General features: G+C 47.1%; 2 protein-coding genes across 4 annotated transcripts in view; both read right to left on the reverse strand.

The window, feature by feature from the left end:
* LOC308510680 (histone H1.3-like) overlaps positions 1 to 12711 on the reverse strand; it is a gene marked incomplete at both ends in the record, with an annotated part of 269863 nt that overhangs the window by 59693 nt on the left and 197459 nt on the right. The gene's annotated exons all lie outside the window — the stretch shown is intronic.
* On the reverse strand, positions 200 to 8556 carry ZNF391 (zinc finger protein 391). 3 transcript variants are annotated; one of them, XR_013995395.1, is made up of 3 exons: positions 8218 to 8556; positions 3941 to 4050; positions 201 to 3255 (listed from the first exon to the last, which is right to left on the reverse strand). XR_013995395.1 is itself a non-coding variant. In XM_081080389.1 (2 exons), the coding sequence occupies exon 2, from the start codon at positions 3140 to 3142 to the stop codon at positions 2102 to 2104; it is 1041 nt and encodes a 346-aa protein (XP_080936515.1). In that variant the 5' UTR covers positions 3143 to 3255; positions 3941 to 4051; the 3' UTR covers positions 200 to 2101. The 3 variants fall into 3 exon arrangements, 1 of the variants encoding a protein (XP_080936515.1); XR_013995396.1 differs by having other exon boundaries at positions 202 to 3255; positions 3941 to 4047; positions 8218 to 8248; XM_081080389.1 differs by lacking the exon at positions 8218 to 8556 and having other exon boundaries at positions 200 to 3255; positions 3941 to 4051.

Genomic DNA, 12711 nt, shown 5'->3' on the forward strand with positions numbered 1-12711 from the left:
TTTTCTATTTTATCATTTCTTGTAAGCAATCATTTTTGACACATGATAGAGTTACAATAAAATAGATGACTATTACCTATTACAGTGGTTAAAATATCTTTTAACTTATTTGATTGTGATCCTAGTTTTTCATTTCTGGTAATGGATTTACAGAGCCTGCAAGAGATGAAATGAAATGAAAAGCTACAGAAGTGAAACGTAGAATCATAATAATTAGCATTTATTGAGCATTTACTATACATCAGGCATTGTTTTCAAAACTTTGCATGAATAAACTCACAACAGTTTCATGAAGTGGAAAGCCAAGAGGCCAGGAGCTCTATCCCAGGAGCTCTAAAGGAGTTAGTCCCAAGTGTTAACATACATAATTCAAGGTAGGATCAAAAGGACCAAAATATTTACGAGATTATCTCACCACTCAAAAGACTAAGAGTGACTTCACTGTTAAACCCTCCTGGTTTAGATTAAAACTAGAGTCCAGAACTGCATTGTTCTATGTATTGAGGCTTTACAAGATTTAGGACAATTTCTAACTTCCAAAAGCTTATGGAAAAAAGCACATGAAAGAACCAGAGAACAGAATAAGAAAATGCGAAAATAATGAAGACTTTCACTACCAAGGACTTCTAAGAAACTCGGGGATAGAGTATGTCACAGAGGAGGCAGGGCCTTTTATTAAGTAGGACATGTACGAAAGAAGCCAGTATGAGGAGAGGGTACAGTCGAGACAAAAGACTGGCCTGCCTACAGGTACTAAAGAGCAATGGAAAGTAACAAACCAGATCCATCCAACTGTGGAAGGCCTTGAAGTGAAAGCTTGAGTTTCTACTGGGGACATTTTCTGAACAAAGTGGTAGTTGAGTTAGGCAGCTAAAGACAGGGAGACGAGGGCATCAGCAATGTGTTTACTCTAGTACTCTACGTCCAAACTACGAGGACTTGCCAGCAGAAGTAGGAATGGAGAGAAAGACATCAACTATTGAGCTGTTTCAAATAAAGTCCAGCAGACTGATTATCTGGGATAAAGAGGAGCCGGTAAGCGACAATCACAGGGCGTTTTATGACCACAAGCACTTTGTGACATTTTTCAAGGGGCCTACAGCAAGGCTTCTGTCTTCAAGAAGCTGACAGTCTCACTGAATAACCAAGCATTGGAACCCAATGACATGAGATTATCCTGGCCAACATTGTCCAAAGTCACAGAGCTCATCACGGTCAATCAGAGACATGCTGGGAGGCAGGAAAAGTGTGGGTCAGTACAGAATCATGGATCCCAGAAGCTCAACTGTTTAGGCATAAGACTGGCCAACAGGGCCAATTCTGCAACTGTCAAGTAGGAAAAGGACTGATATATAGGTACTGAGTTTCTCCTGGAAAGATCAGTTTTACAAGACTGGTGAGACTCAGAACCAGAGGGTACAAGTATCATGAAGTCTGTAAAAAAAAAAAGAAAAGTTTTAAAAATACGACATCATTTTTACCCCAAGATAATGGAGGAACTAAATGTAAGAGTTTTAGGACACTCTTGATAAGGATGAGATAATACAACATGAGGATTAATTAGGCACATTAGAACTAGGGGTTCTACTTTGAGGAAAATAGGCTACAGCAAGAAAGAGAGGAAAGGAGGAAAAGTCTGTCCTTTTAAGTCTAGAGGCTGAATTTGCCTCAACATTATTATTCCCAGGCTAGTGGGAAGCTTTGTCTTGTTCTAAATCCAGCTCCTCCTTCTCTGTTACTGGAACCAGCAAGCATGAGGATTTCCCCCCTAAGTCAAGGGGCTGATGTGGTTGGGAAGCAGAGCGTTTGGTGGCTGTTCTGGGACCCAAGCCCCACAAATGGAAGTGCAAGGTGTCAAGTAGCAGTAGACTCTAAGGTTGGAGCCCTCCAGAACAGACCGATGGTAGGTTTTTGAAGTCCACTGTGTATGGGTCACCCATTTGAGCATTTAGTTCAGAAAAAGGAAGCCATCCATGCTAGTTTGAAACTGGCTTATAGCTAGCTAGTAGGGAAGGAAAATTCAGAAACGTATCTATTTTCTTTTCAGCTGCAGGAGGTGATGTGATGTGCTCTCGTGCTAATATTGATGAAAACCCAGATATTACTCCTTTGTGTGAAGCTGCTGATGTCTGATGAGCGTTGAGCTCTGGCTGAAGGCTTTCCCACAGTCGTTACACTTGTAAGGCTTCTCTCCAGTGTGAGTTCTCTGGTGAATAGCAAGGGAGGAGCTGCGGCCAAAGCCCTTCCCACACTCTCTGCACTCATGCGGCTTTTCTCCAGTGTGGAGTCTCTGATGTTCAGTGAGGGATGAGCCCCGGGTGAACACTTTCCCACAGTCCCTGCACTCATAGGGGTTCTCCCCCGTGTGTGTTCTCTGATGTTCACTGAGGGATGAGACCCAGCTGAAAGTTTTTCCACATGCACTGCACTGATAGGGGTTCTCTCCCGTGTGTATTCGTTGATGCTGAATTATGGTTGAACGGTCGCTGAAGGCTTTACCACATTCAGTACATTTGTAAGGTTTTTCTTGAGTATGAGTTCGCTGATGTTGACTAAGGTTCGTGCTTCGGCTGAAGGCTTTTCCACATTCACTACATTCGTATGGTTTTTCTCCGGTGTGGATCCTCTGGTGGAGACCAAGGTGGGTACTCCGGCTGAAAGCTTTCCCACACTCACTGCATTCATACGGTTTCTCTCCGGTGTGTGTTCTTTGATGTTCAATCAGATGTGTACTTCGGCTAAAAGTTTTCCCACATTCATTGCATGCAAAAGGCTTTTCTCCACCATGAATTCTACTGTGGACAAAAAGGTCAGATTGGTAACTAAAGGCTTTCCCACACTCTTTGCATTTACAAGGTTTCTTTAGTGGGAAGAGTTTTTGGTGTTTAATTAAATCTGAATTATTTTTGGAGTTTTCCCTAGATGTGGGGGATCTAGCCCCCTTTCGAATTTTCTGCTGTGTGTTAAGTTTTGAGCTAAGAGTAAATTCACTGGATTCTGGGACTCTTTCCCCAGTGAAAATCTCCTTGAGAGTTATTGACATGTTTCTGATCGCTGTTTTCTCAAAACAAGATTTCTTCTGTCTAGGACATTTTGTCTGCTTTGATAGCTGGCCCTCACTTTTACAGGCGTCTTCATTCATAGGACCTTGGGCACTATTCTCTCTGAGGCTTTCCACCGCTGCCCTGATAACTGTAGTTCTTCAGAAAGAGCCCGATTGGTATTGTGCTTTTGATTCAGTTCAGAGCTGCCTATCTGAAAGACATTTAAAGTGCAGCTGTCACCTGTGTGTAGGGTGGAGAGCAAGGAATATAAACCAGCAGAAAAAAGACAACTGATTTGCAATTCATGCATGTTAGCAACATATATGGGGAGAAAATAAAAAAGGGACAGTGAAAGAGAAGTGAGTAAGGCCAGAAGAGATACCAGGCAGAGTTTTTACAGGACATGGTGAGCAGAGACATCCAGAAATATGGCAAGGTGAGCAGGGAATATGCTGAGCCAGGAAAATGCAAATGAGCAGGTATACCAGCTGACGTGTTGAGTGGGGATTACAAAAGTAAAATGAGATGCTAGTTACAGTCAGTGAGAGAAAGGAGGGATTCAAAGAGCAGAGCCTCAAGTGTGGAAAAGATACCTCTACAAAAGCACACAGTGAGGACAACTCTGTCAAGCAGGGATGCAATCATTGCCTTGGCAATGGGAGAGAACAAAGTTTCAGAAATACTATCCCTTCTTCCAACTAGTTCAGGTTTTCTTCTAAACAGGTTTACAATCACCGACTGCCAGAGGTTTAACAGAGCTTAACACAGAGTTCATCTAGGTCAACTCACTCACTTGACAGACATAAAATAGGCTGAGTAACTTGTCACCCAGCCAATTGCAAGAGCTTAGACAAGAACTCACGTCTCCTAATTGTTGGTATTTTCATGCCACTCACCTAGACAGTCATTTTTGGTCACTCCCCTCTCAGCTCCCTAAGATCCAGGATCGATCATTGTTCTTTCTCCAACTGGGTGATCATGTGCAGTTCACATGCTGGGGTTCCTGCTGGTGGCAAATCACAGACACAGGCTACTGGTGCTGGGGACCCAGGGCCACTTGGCTCAATCTTAACGTTCTGAGCTATAGGAAAGGTAGTGTGGACTTTCACAAAGTGGCGGCAGAAAGTGGGTGTCTGAAGGGGCTGAGAAAGGCTGTGCACGGACTGTCAAACCCAGTTGTGGAACTTGTTACCAGATACCTGGCTGTGCCTCAGACCTAGTAAGTACCATGAGACCTAGTAAGTACTCAGGACCTGTACTGAATAAGTTCATATGACTTGACAAGTTGAATTGAACAGAAGAACCTTAGAAACACACTCTGAGTAGCCTGGAAATTGTGCTAGCTGGGACCAGCCTCCCAGCCAACATTCTTCTCACAACAGGAGAGTATAAAATATACGCTCAGCTTCTCACAGGCTAGGTGGCCTCTTCCTTCTGCCAGAGCCCAGCACCCCCGAAGGATCTCAGGGTCCCCAAGTATTGGGCAGCCAGCATTCCAAGAAGATTCGGGCTAACCAGCTGCCCCCACATTCACATCGCCAGGCACCAAGCCACCTACTTGTGTCTCCAGGGCCAAAGTGGTTCTTACACTGGCCTCATAGGAAGGAGTGGTAGCAAGGCCCTCTCCTGGAATGAGGACCTATGCCAAGGGTCAGCAGAGCATCCTGGCTCCCGCAACCTTTCTGCTGGGAAAATGGGCAGATATAGGTATCCGTGCCCTTCTTGCCCTTCTCTGGACTCTCAGTTTCCCCACTAAAGCCTTTCCTTTAAACCTCTCTTGTAAGTTCATCCGGAGCCCATGGGAAGGGCAGCAACAAGCTGTAAACAGACCCCTAAACACGGTTAGAGAGCCTCTGGGGCAGGAGTTGGTCTTGTGTCACGGGTCCTTCCTGCTCACAGTGGGGACTTCCCGGGTGCAAAGATGAACCTGCAGCACCCTCATCAGGAAACCAGGTGTGGAGTAGCTCAGGAGCTAAGTGGTGATGCTGTCTGGGTCCGGCTCTGCCAATGACATGCCTTTCAGCTGCAAACAGAACACAGAGCCCCACCACTGGGTTCACTGAGGAGTCAGTTTCTCATTTATTTAGGATCTTGCAGGAAAATCCAGCTGCACACTTCATTATGTGAACACTCCTCAGTAGGAACTGCCTTCGTGCTGGGCTGGCTGGCCCACACTTCAGCCCAGATCCTACGCTACTCCATTGTCTAGGCCCTGCTCTCTCATTGCAGCACCACCACCTCCTAGGGAGAGTTCTGGGAATTTGTGAGGGTTTTTTTTAGCTGTAGTGTTGATTGGATGGTGCTGTTAGAATTTACTGGTGGCCAGGGGTGATGGACATTCCTGCAAAAAAACCAATGTCTCTCATCCTGTCAGATTTTTTAAAAAGCTGTTAACAATTACCTCATGCTAAACCCAATACTACTTTACATATAAATACAAAGTACTTTGCACAGCTTTGCTACACATTAGAAAGTTGAGGAAATTTACTTCCTTTGCGTTTTATTAGGAAGCGTTCATTATTTCTGTAAAATTAAAGCATTCACAGCGTTAGATTCACAGGTGTGACATTCGTGTCTCAGTCTGCAGTTGCAGCTATTGTAAGCACAGTGATTCTCTGAACAGCTGCAAGCATCTATTTCACCCGAGCATTTCCACACCAATATACATATTACTCTATATAGATGCTTTTTCTTTCTCCTTCACATTACAATTGATACATTGATATTTTGGAAATTATATCTATAGGTAGTTAATAGTTATAAATTTTACTTCAGAATAGTAAAGGGTATGGTAGGTCTGAAGGGTAGAGAAATACTTCTCTAGTACAATGAAACGAAAGTACTGACAGTCTGTTAAAGATGGACAAGTGGGTCTCTCCGTAGGTAAGTTGCAAAGCTTCTGAAGCCTCCAAAGCAAAAGTCCTCATCCTCCAAAAAAGTCCTTGAAGACCCAAGGACACCCACACCTCCATCAAGGTGATGTGGGATCAATGGAGATGCCACAATCGTGGGGTATTATTACATTATTACATATTACAGTCCATCCTGGAGAAGAGGTATTGTTGAGAAAATGTTTAGGTTTTCAGAGGGAAAGGGAAACCAGGAAGATCTGAAGATTTGAAGATCTTTGTAAATTCTCACACTAGAAACACTGAAACATAGGATACCTAAAAGTAGGGAGAATATCTTCACAGAGAAAGAACTAGGACAGAGTTCAAAGGAGATAGCCAATTTGAAGTTCAGTGTTCACTTTCATGCTTATTAATGTCTGGATGATTGGTAAAATGTGCCAATTTGATATGATTATCTATAATTCAAGAAATGTACATCTAGTGCACATTGTAAGAGTACTTGTTTTTGCATTTCAAATGAGTTCATGACATGTATAATTGTATTGTGCATTATCTGTTTGTGTATGTGACACATGTGATAGACACACAGGAACCCCACTGGGGAAAGTGCCTACATTAAAAAAAGGAACCCAACTTGGAGGTGCAGCCTCTGGGAAAGACCCTTCTTTGGTCTTTTCTTTTGGGTCTGCCTATTCTAAGCATTGGACAAATTCTGACCTGTTTATGCCTTGCAACAGTGAGAGGGGTACTGTCGTTATTCCAGAATACAAATGAAGAATTTGAGTACAGAAAGGTTCAGGAGCTTGGCCCAAGGCCAAGTAATAAATCCTAGACTCAAACTCACCAGACGGTACTTACTGCTTCTCAACAAGCAAAGAAAGGGCATTTGAACTACACTTTCCTTTCCTGTGGCCCCTAAATGGCCCAGAAACTAAACTCCTCCGATCCCAGGATACCAGCACAACTTTGACTCCACAGTGACATGGAGGCATAGAGAGTGACCCTCAGAGGCTGCAGCAAATCCCAACCATGCTATGTAACCTAAGGATTAAAACTTCGGTCCCCACTAAAGTGCCACTACAGTGGGAATGGCATCTTTGGCATGAATCAGTGAAACATCAGTTAGAGGCCACGTGGTGTAAGCACTTACTAAGTAGTCTGGGTTTGGGTCATAGCTCTGTTGTTAGCTATAGAAAAACCAGGGGAAATAACCAGTTTGGTTTTCCGTCCCCTAGAGCGGCTGGCGGCAGCCTGGAGCCTTTGCGCAAGCGCAATGGAATCGGAGGGCGTTCAGCCCTGGGAGAGAGATGATCAAGTCCGCCCAGGCCTAACAATGATGGTCTTCAGACAAATGTTCCTGGGAATTGGCTCAGTGTTTAGTCAACTACCAATCATCATCATCAGGACCGTTATCCAATAAAGGCTGCTCCTCGTAGGCTCTGGAACTAAAGGAAGGTTGTCACGCAGGGACTCTGGTCCCGCTCCCCGCATAAGGACGCAGGACATGGCGAGGCCAAAAGGAACACCCACGGAGCCATAGGTAGGGCAGTCGTGCCGCTATACTCTCGCTGGCGGGTGCGTTGGCCATACAAAAGCAAACATCCGCCAGTACCCCAACAAGGGGTCTCCCTGCACCCCAGTGTCCCGGCTGCCAGGCGAGACACAGGAAGCAGGAGCCACACGACGGCAATCCCACATCTGCTTCTCTGCCTGCCAAGCAACCAAGGCAGCCACGGCAGTTCTATCAGTGGCCAGTGGCTACCCGGTTACAGCTGACCGCCAAGTAGCCCCAGCTGATGGCCGTCCACTACCGAGCCAGCACCTTTCCCCGTGAGGCCCGGAGCCTGGAAGCTGCTCTCTGGGGCTCTGTCCCCCACAAAGGTACTTTATCTTTGTGCCTCCATTTCCTGAGCTGTAACGTGGGGTTGATAATAGTATCTCTCGTGGGGTTAACAGAGGATTACGCGAGTCGCTGCGGGTTAAAAGTCTGGGCACAGTCCTGGCACGCGGCCAGCACCTGCAAACAGCCGGGGCACAGAAGCCCTCCCCGCCCGCCCGAGGGGACCGGAACGCCTCTCCGGGGCGCCCGAGACCAGCACCCGCCGTCAGTGCAGCGGGCCGGGCGGTGCCCACCAGCAGGGAGCGCCCCGCGCGCAGAGCCCCACGCGGCCGCACAGGCGCCTCGGGACGACCCGCGCTCCGACCACCCGGGCCCCCTCGCCCGTCTTCCCCCGGGAGCCGAGTGTCTCCGCGAAACCACTGCCCAGAGCCTCCAGGCCACCCCGCCCGGCCCGGCGCAGAGCCTCGAGCGCCTCACTCACCCGCCGCCTCCCGCCGAGCGTCGGGACGCACGTCCGGAGGGCTGGCGCACGGGCGGAACCTGCGTGCGCCGGCCGCGCGGAAGCCGGAAGGATTACCGGGAACGCCGCGCGGACCGCTGTCCCTGTGCGCACCGAGCGTGCCGGGCCGCGGTCACGGCTGCCGCTCTTCTCGCAGCTCCCCGGTCGTTCCTTCGCGCTGCGCACCGCCAGCCGACGCCCACCAGCCGCCGGACAACTCTCCAGGCGCAGGCGACGCGTCCGTACGGACGCCGGAGGGGGCCGGGGCGCACACCAGCCGCGCGCCTCTGCACCTGCGCGGAGAGCCGGCCCGCCGGCCGTGCGGAACCTCGCCCGCCCGCGAGAGACGCGAAGTTGGGCTGGAGGCCCCCAAGCGGGCCTTGGCGAGCGCCTGGAGACCGAAGTACCTCCTGCACATCGCAGCCCAGACGAGGCTTTGTAAAGAACGTACCTGGAGAGCTAGTCAAACACAGGTTCCCAGGCTCCGCGCTCACCGACTGACCCATCATCGCTCTGACGTCCCAGTATTTTCAACCTGCATCTCAGACAATTCTGATGTGTATGGGCCGCAGACCATTTTGGAGAAACAGGCTTCTTTGCACAGTCGAGGTGCTTCCATGCAATCATATGCAGCACATTTTTCAAATTCTATCAAGCGACATAAAGATGAGTAAAGTAAGGATCCTACTGTAATCCAGTAGATTAAAAAAAAAAAACCCACACTTTTCTACCGCCAATTTTAATACACGGTAGTGTAGTTGGACCCAGCGCAGTAACATTTGCTCTGTGAGTTAAGGGGAGAGAACCTATGGCATGAAAGACATTGAGTGGTTTGGTTTAGGGAAGATTTAACTGAAAGCATAGTAGAGTGCAACCGTGAACAGAGTTGGTGAGCAAGCTAGAAGAGTGGAAGCCATGTGCAAAGCTGCGAAATTGGCACGTGACAGCTGTGTGCAAACACCCTAGAATAATCCGGTTTACTGAAGTAGGTGTAGAGCAGGATCCAAATAAATGCAGAAGGGACCTGGTGACCATCTAATATTATTGTTTCTGTTATATTTATAATTATATCTTCAAATTGTAGTGAAATATACAGAACAAAGTTACCATTCACACGCAAGGGTGAGTTATTGTGGGGACAGAGCCAGGAGTGCAGTTTCCAGGCTCTCGGCCTCACGTAGAAAGGTGCTGGCTCAGGTAGTAAATGGCCATCAACTGTGATTGGATGGCCATCAGCTGTGGCTAGTTGGCCGTCAGCTGTAACCAGTGAGCCATTGGCCACTAATATAACTGCCGTGGGTAAGCTAGCAGAAAAGAGAGGCTAGCAAGGAGATGGTGTCTGGCAAGTGCAGATTGCAGAGCAGTGGATGGCCGGTTGTGGATAGTGTGGCTCCTGCTTCCTGTGTCTCCAACCCAGCCACCAGAGAGAATATGGTGGTGTGACCCCCCTAGCTATGGCTCCGTGGGTGTTCCTTTTTGGCCTCACCATATCCTGCATTCTTATGTGGGGAGCTGGACTAGAGACCCCACAAGCCATCCCGCATGACACCCCGCATGACAGTTATAATGGACTTGCTACACAAGCATTGAGAAAACTTGGACTTAAGGCAGTGGTCTTTAAACTTTCTGAATTGATGTATCCTTCTAAGAACCTATGACAGTCATAGACTTTCTGACCAGAAAAATGTATGACAAAGTCACCCAATTGTGTGAACAGTTACAAAATAAATACATAAAAAATTAGTAGTAATGCAAACACATACATAGTACTAACAATAATTAATTTTAAAATATGGTGGAAAGAGATGGGAGAGGAAATTTTAATTGTGTAATTATTTATACTGCTTTTGAACTCTGTTATTGCCTTTACAAAATACTAAACAACAAAGTAAGCAAAATCACTAAAAAAAATTAAAGACTATTCAGAAGCCTTACAGGAAAGTTTGTCTTGTTTTGAACAGATCCCCACTCTCTCAGAGCTTCATGTATTATTGTCACCCTCAGGCTTCAGTAGCACAAGAATCAGGTTTATTCCTGGACAGTCAGGTTTGGAAAGGGGAAGAACTAGTGATTACACAGGTGAACATCTGCAGCTCTGTAGATGGGACTAGAAGTCTTAGGGGCTTGGTCCTAACTGCAGGCTCAAGCTTGTTGTACAAGCACTGATGGGCATGGTGAGTCACACAATTAAACAGAAGACCCCATACTTAGCAACTCAGGTTTATACATTCAACCACAACAGGGAACTGTGTAAATGGAACCCAAAGCATTTACCTATGAACAGACCACACCTGTCCCCTTTCAGGGTTAAACTCTTGAAATTTGCTTACACATCCATTTATGGAAAAACGCACTTATTGAGTGCTTCCTATGTACTCTGGCAGACCAATATTTATTCAACAAATTGTTAATGAGTAGCTACTACATGACATGTACTCCTCTAGATACAGGAAGATAGCTGTGAACAAAACAGGCAAAACTCTATCCTCTTGGAGTTTGCATCCTGATGGGAAATGCTGACAAATGAAGAAGTAAAATATATAGTGTAGAAGACGGTGATCGATATTAATGAAAAAGGAGGAAAGACAATAGGATGGCTGGTTTTTAAAAAGAAAACTTTTGTAGTTTTAGATATGTTAAGCAGGTCAAACTTCACTGAGAAAGTGATGTTTCAGCAAAGACTGATGGAAATGAGTTAGGCACATATTTGAGAAAAAGAGTTTCCAGGAGTTTCCAGCAAGTGAAAAGTCCTGAGGCTGGAGTATGCCTGACTTGTTTGAGAAGAAGGAGGTGGGTGTGGCTGGAAAGGAGGGGAGTAGAGAGAAGGGGAGGGAAGGGAACGGAGGCAGGAGGAGAGGGCCCTTGCAGGCCATTAGAAGCATTCTGTCTAGCCTTCTACTGAAGGAGAGGGAAACCCTTGGAGAGCACTACTGCTGTGTTTAGGACAGACAGGAAGGGGCAGGGTAAACAGAAACAGGGGGACCAATGAAGAGTCTACTGCAAACATCTAGGTGAGAGGAGGTGATAGATTTTGTAATGTGATGACAGTGGGAATAGCTTAAAATCATTGAATTATGGACCAATTCTGAAAGTGGAGCTGATAGATGGGCTGTAGAACCCGAGTGGAAGAGAGGAGGCACAGACGAACAAACAGATGGAGTGGTTGATTACTGAGATGGGAAACACTGGTGAGGAGCAAATTTGGGCAGAAGACCAGTTCAGTTTTTGACAAAGTTATGGGTAAAATGCTTGTGCAGAAAGCAGCTGTATGTGTGAGTCTGGAGAGTGAACAACAGGCCAAGACAGACATTTGCGTTTAAGGGCTGAGCCCTGAGCACGAGATGGTTAGGGAGGGTCATGCAAGAGATAGTTATAATGCAACAGTAATAGAACTGAAGAAATCTCAGGATCCTGGTGTATTCCAGGAGCTTCCACACTAGTGTTGAGAAGTCAGCTAAAACTTCCAGGAGGAGGCAATGGGTAATGTCTGAACTGAAATACAAAGGACAAGCAGGAACTGACAAATGGGAAAAGGAAATGAATTCCAGGCCACACACAACTGCCAAGTCCCAAAGCAAAGGACGTGAGACAATTGGGAATTTCACTGTCCTTTTCCACTCCAACTTTTCTGTCACACTCACCCTTCTTTGGGAGGTGTGACTACAGACGCTTGGGGGGAGTTAAATTGGAGAGATTTGAAATTTGGATTTAGTGAGTAATATTTATGTGGCTTCTGGTCCCTTCTGTGTGAAGTTCTTACTCGGCATCTAGCGGGGTGGTTCCTGATTGTAGGGCAAACACCAGCCTGTGCCCTGAGATCAGCCTGGAAACACACAGAATTCCTGGCCCCTGAGCAAACGATCCAAACAAATCTAATCGGAAATGGAATTTTGAAAGTTTAGCTCCTTCGCAGACAAAGAAACATTTCTCGAGGTTTTCAATGGGATGGGATGGGACAGGACGGGTAAGGACATTTCTGCCCGAAGCGGGAGTGCTAACCACACAGCCCCCGTTCTTCTCCAGCGAGGGTTTCCTCAGGCCTTGCTGTGTGGCGCCTCTTCGGTTCCCTCCGCGGTTCCTCCACCAGCCCCGCCAGCCTTTTGAAAGGCGGGTTCTGAGGCTGAGTCCGGAGGAAAGAAGCACCACTCGGAGGCACCGCGGGAACCAGCTGGGGGGAGGGGCGATTTAAAGAGGCGGAGAAAAGGGTGGGGAAGTGAGGAAAGAGAAAAACAATTTGACCCACTTCTGCTGGGAGCAGTAACTGATGGTGGAAAGGGACCCCAGCGAGGGAACCTGGGTTTGTACGCAGAGCGCAGCTGGCGCGCGTGGACCGCCCTTGACTGGGAGTTCTGTAGCAAATGCAGCGCTGAGCTGTATTCAACAGCTGAACTACGTCTAGATCTTACATGTTTAAAACCTTTCCAACATTCGCCTGACGATCAGCTTGACTGGGAAGTGTGGCGCGCAAGTCCCACG

Source organism: Rhinolophus hipposideros (assembly GCF_964194185.1).
Source record: "Rhinolophus hipposideros genome assembly, chromosome: 19".
NCBI lineage: Eukaryota > Metazoa > Chordata > Mammalia > Chiroptera > Rhinolophidae > Rhinolophus > Rhinolophus hipposideros.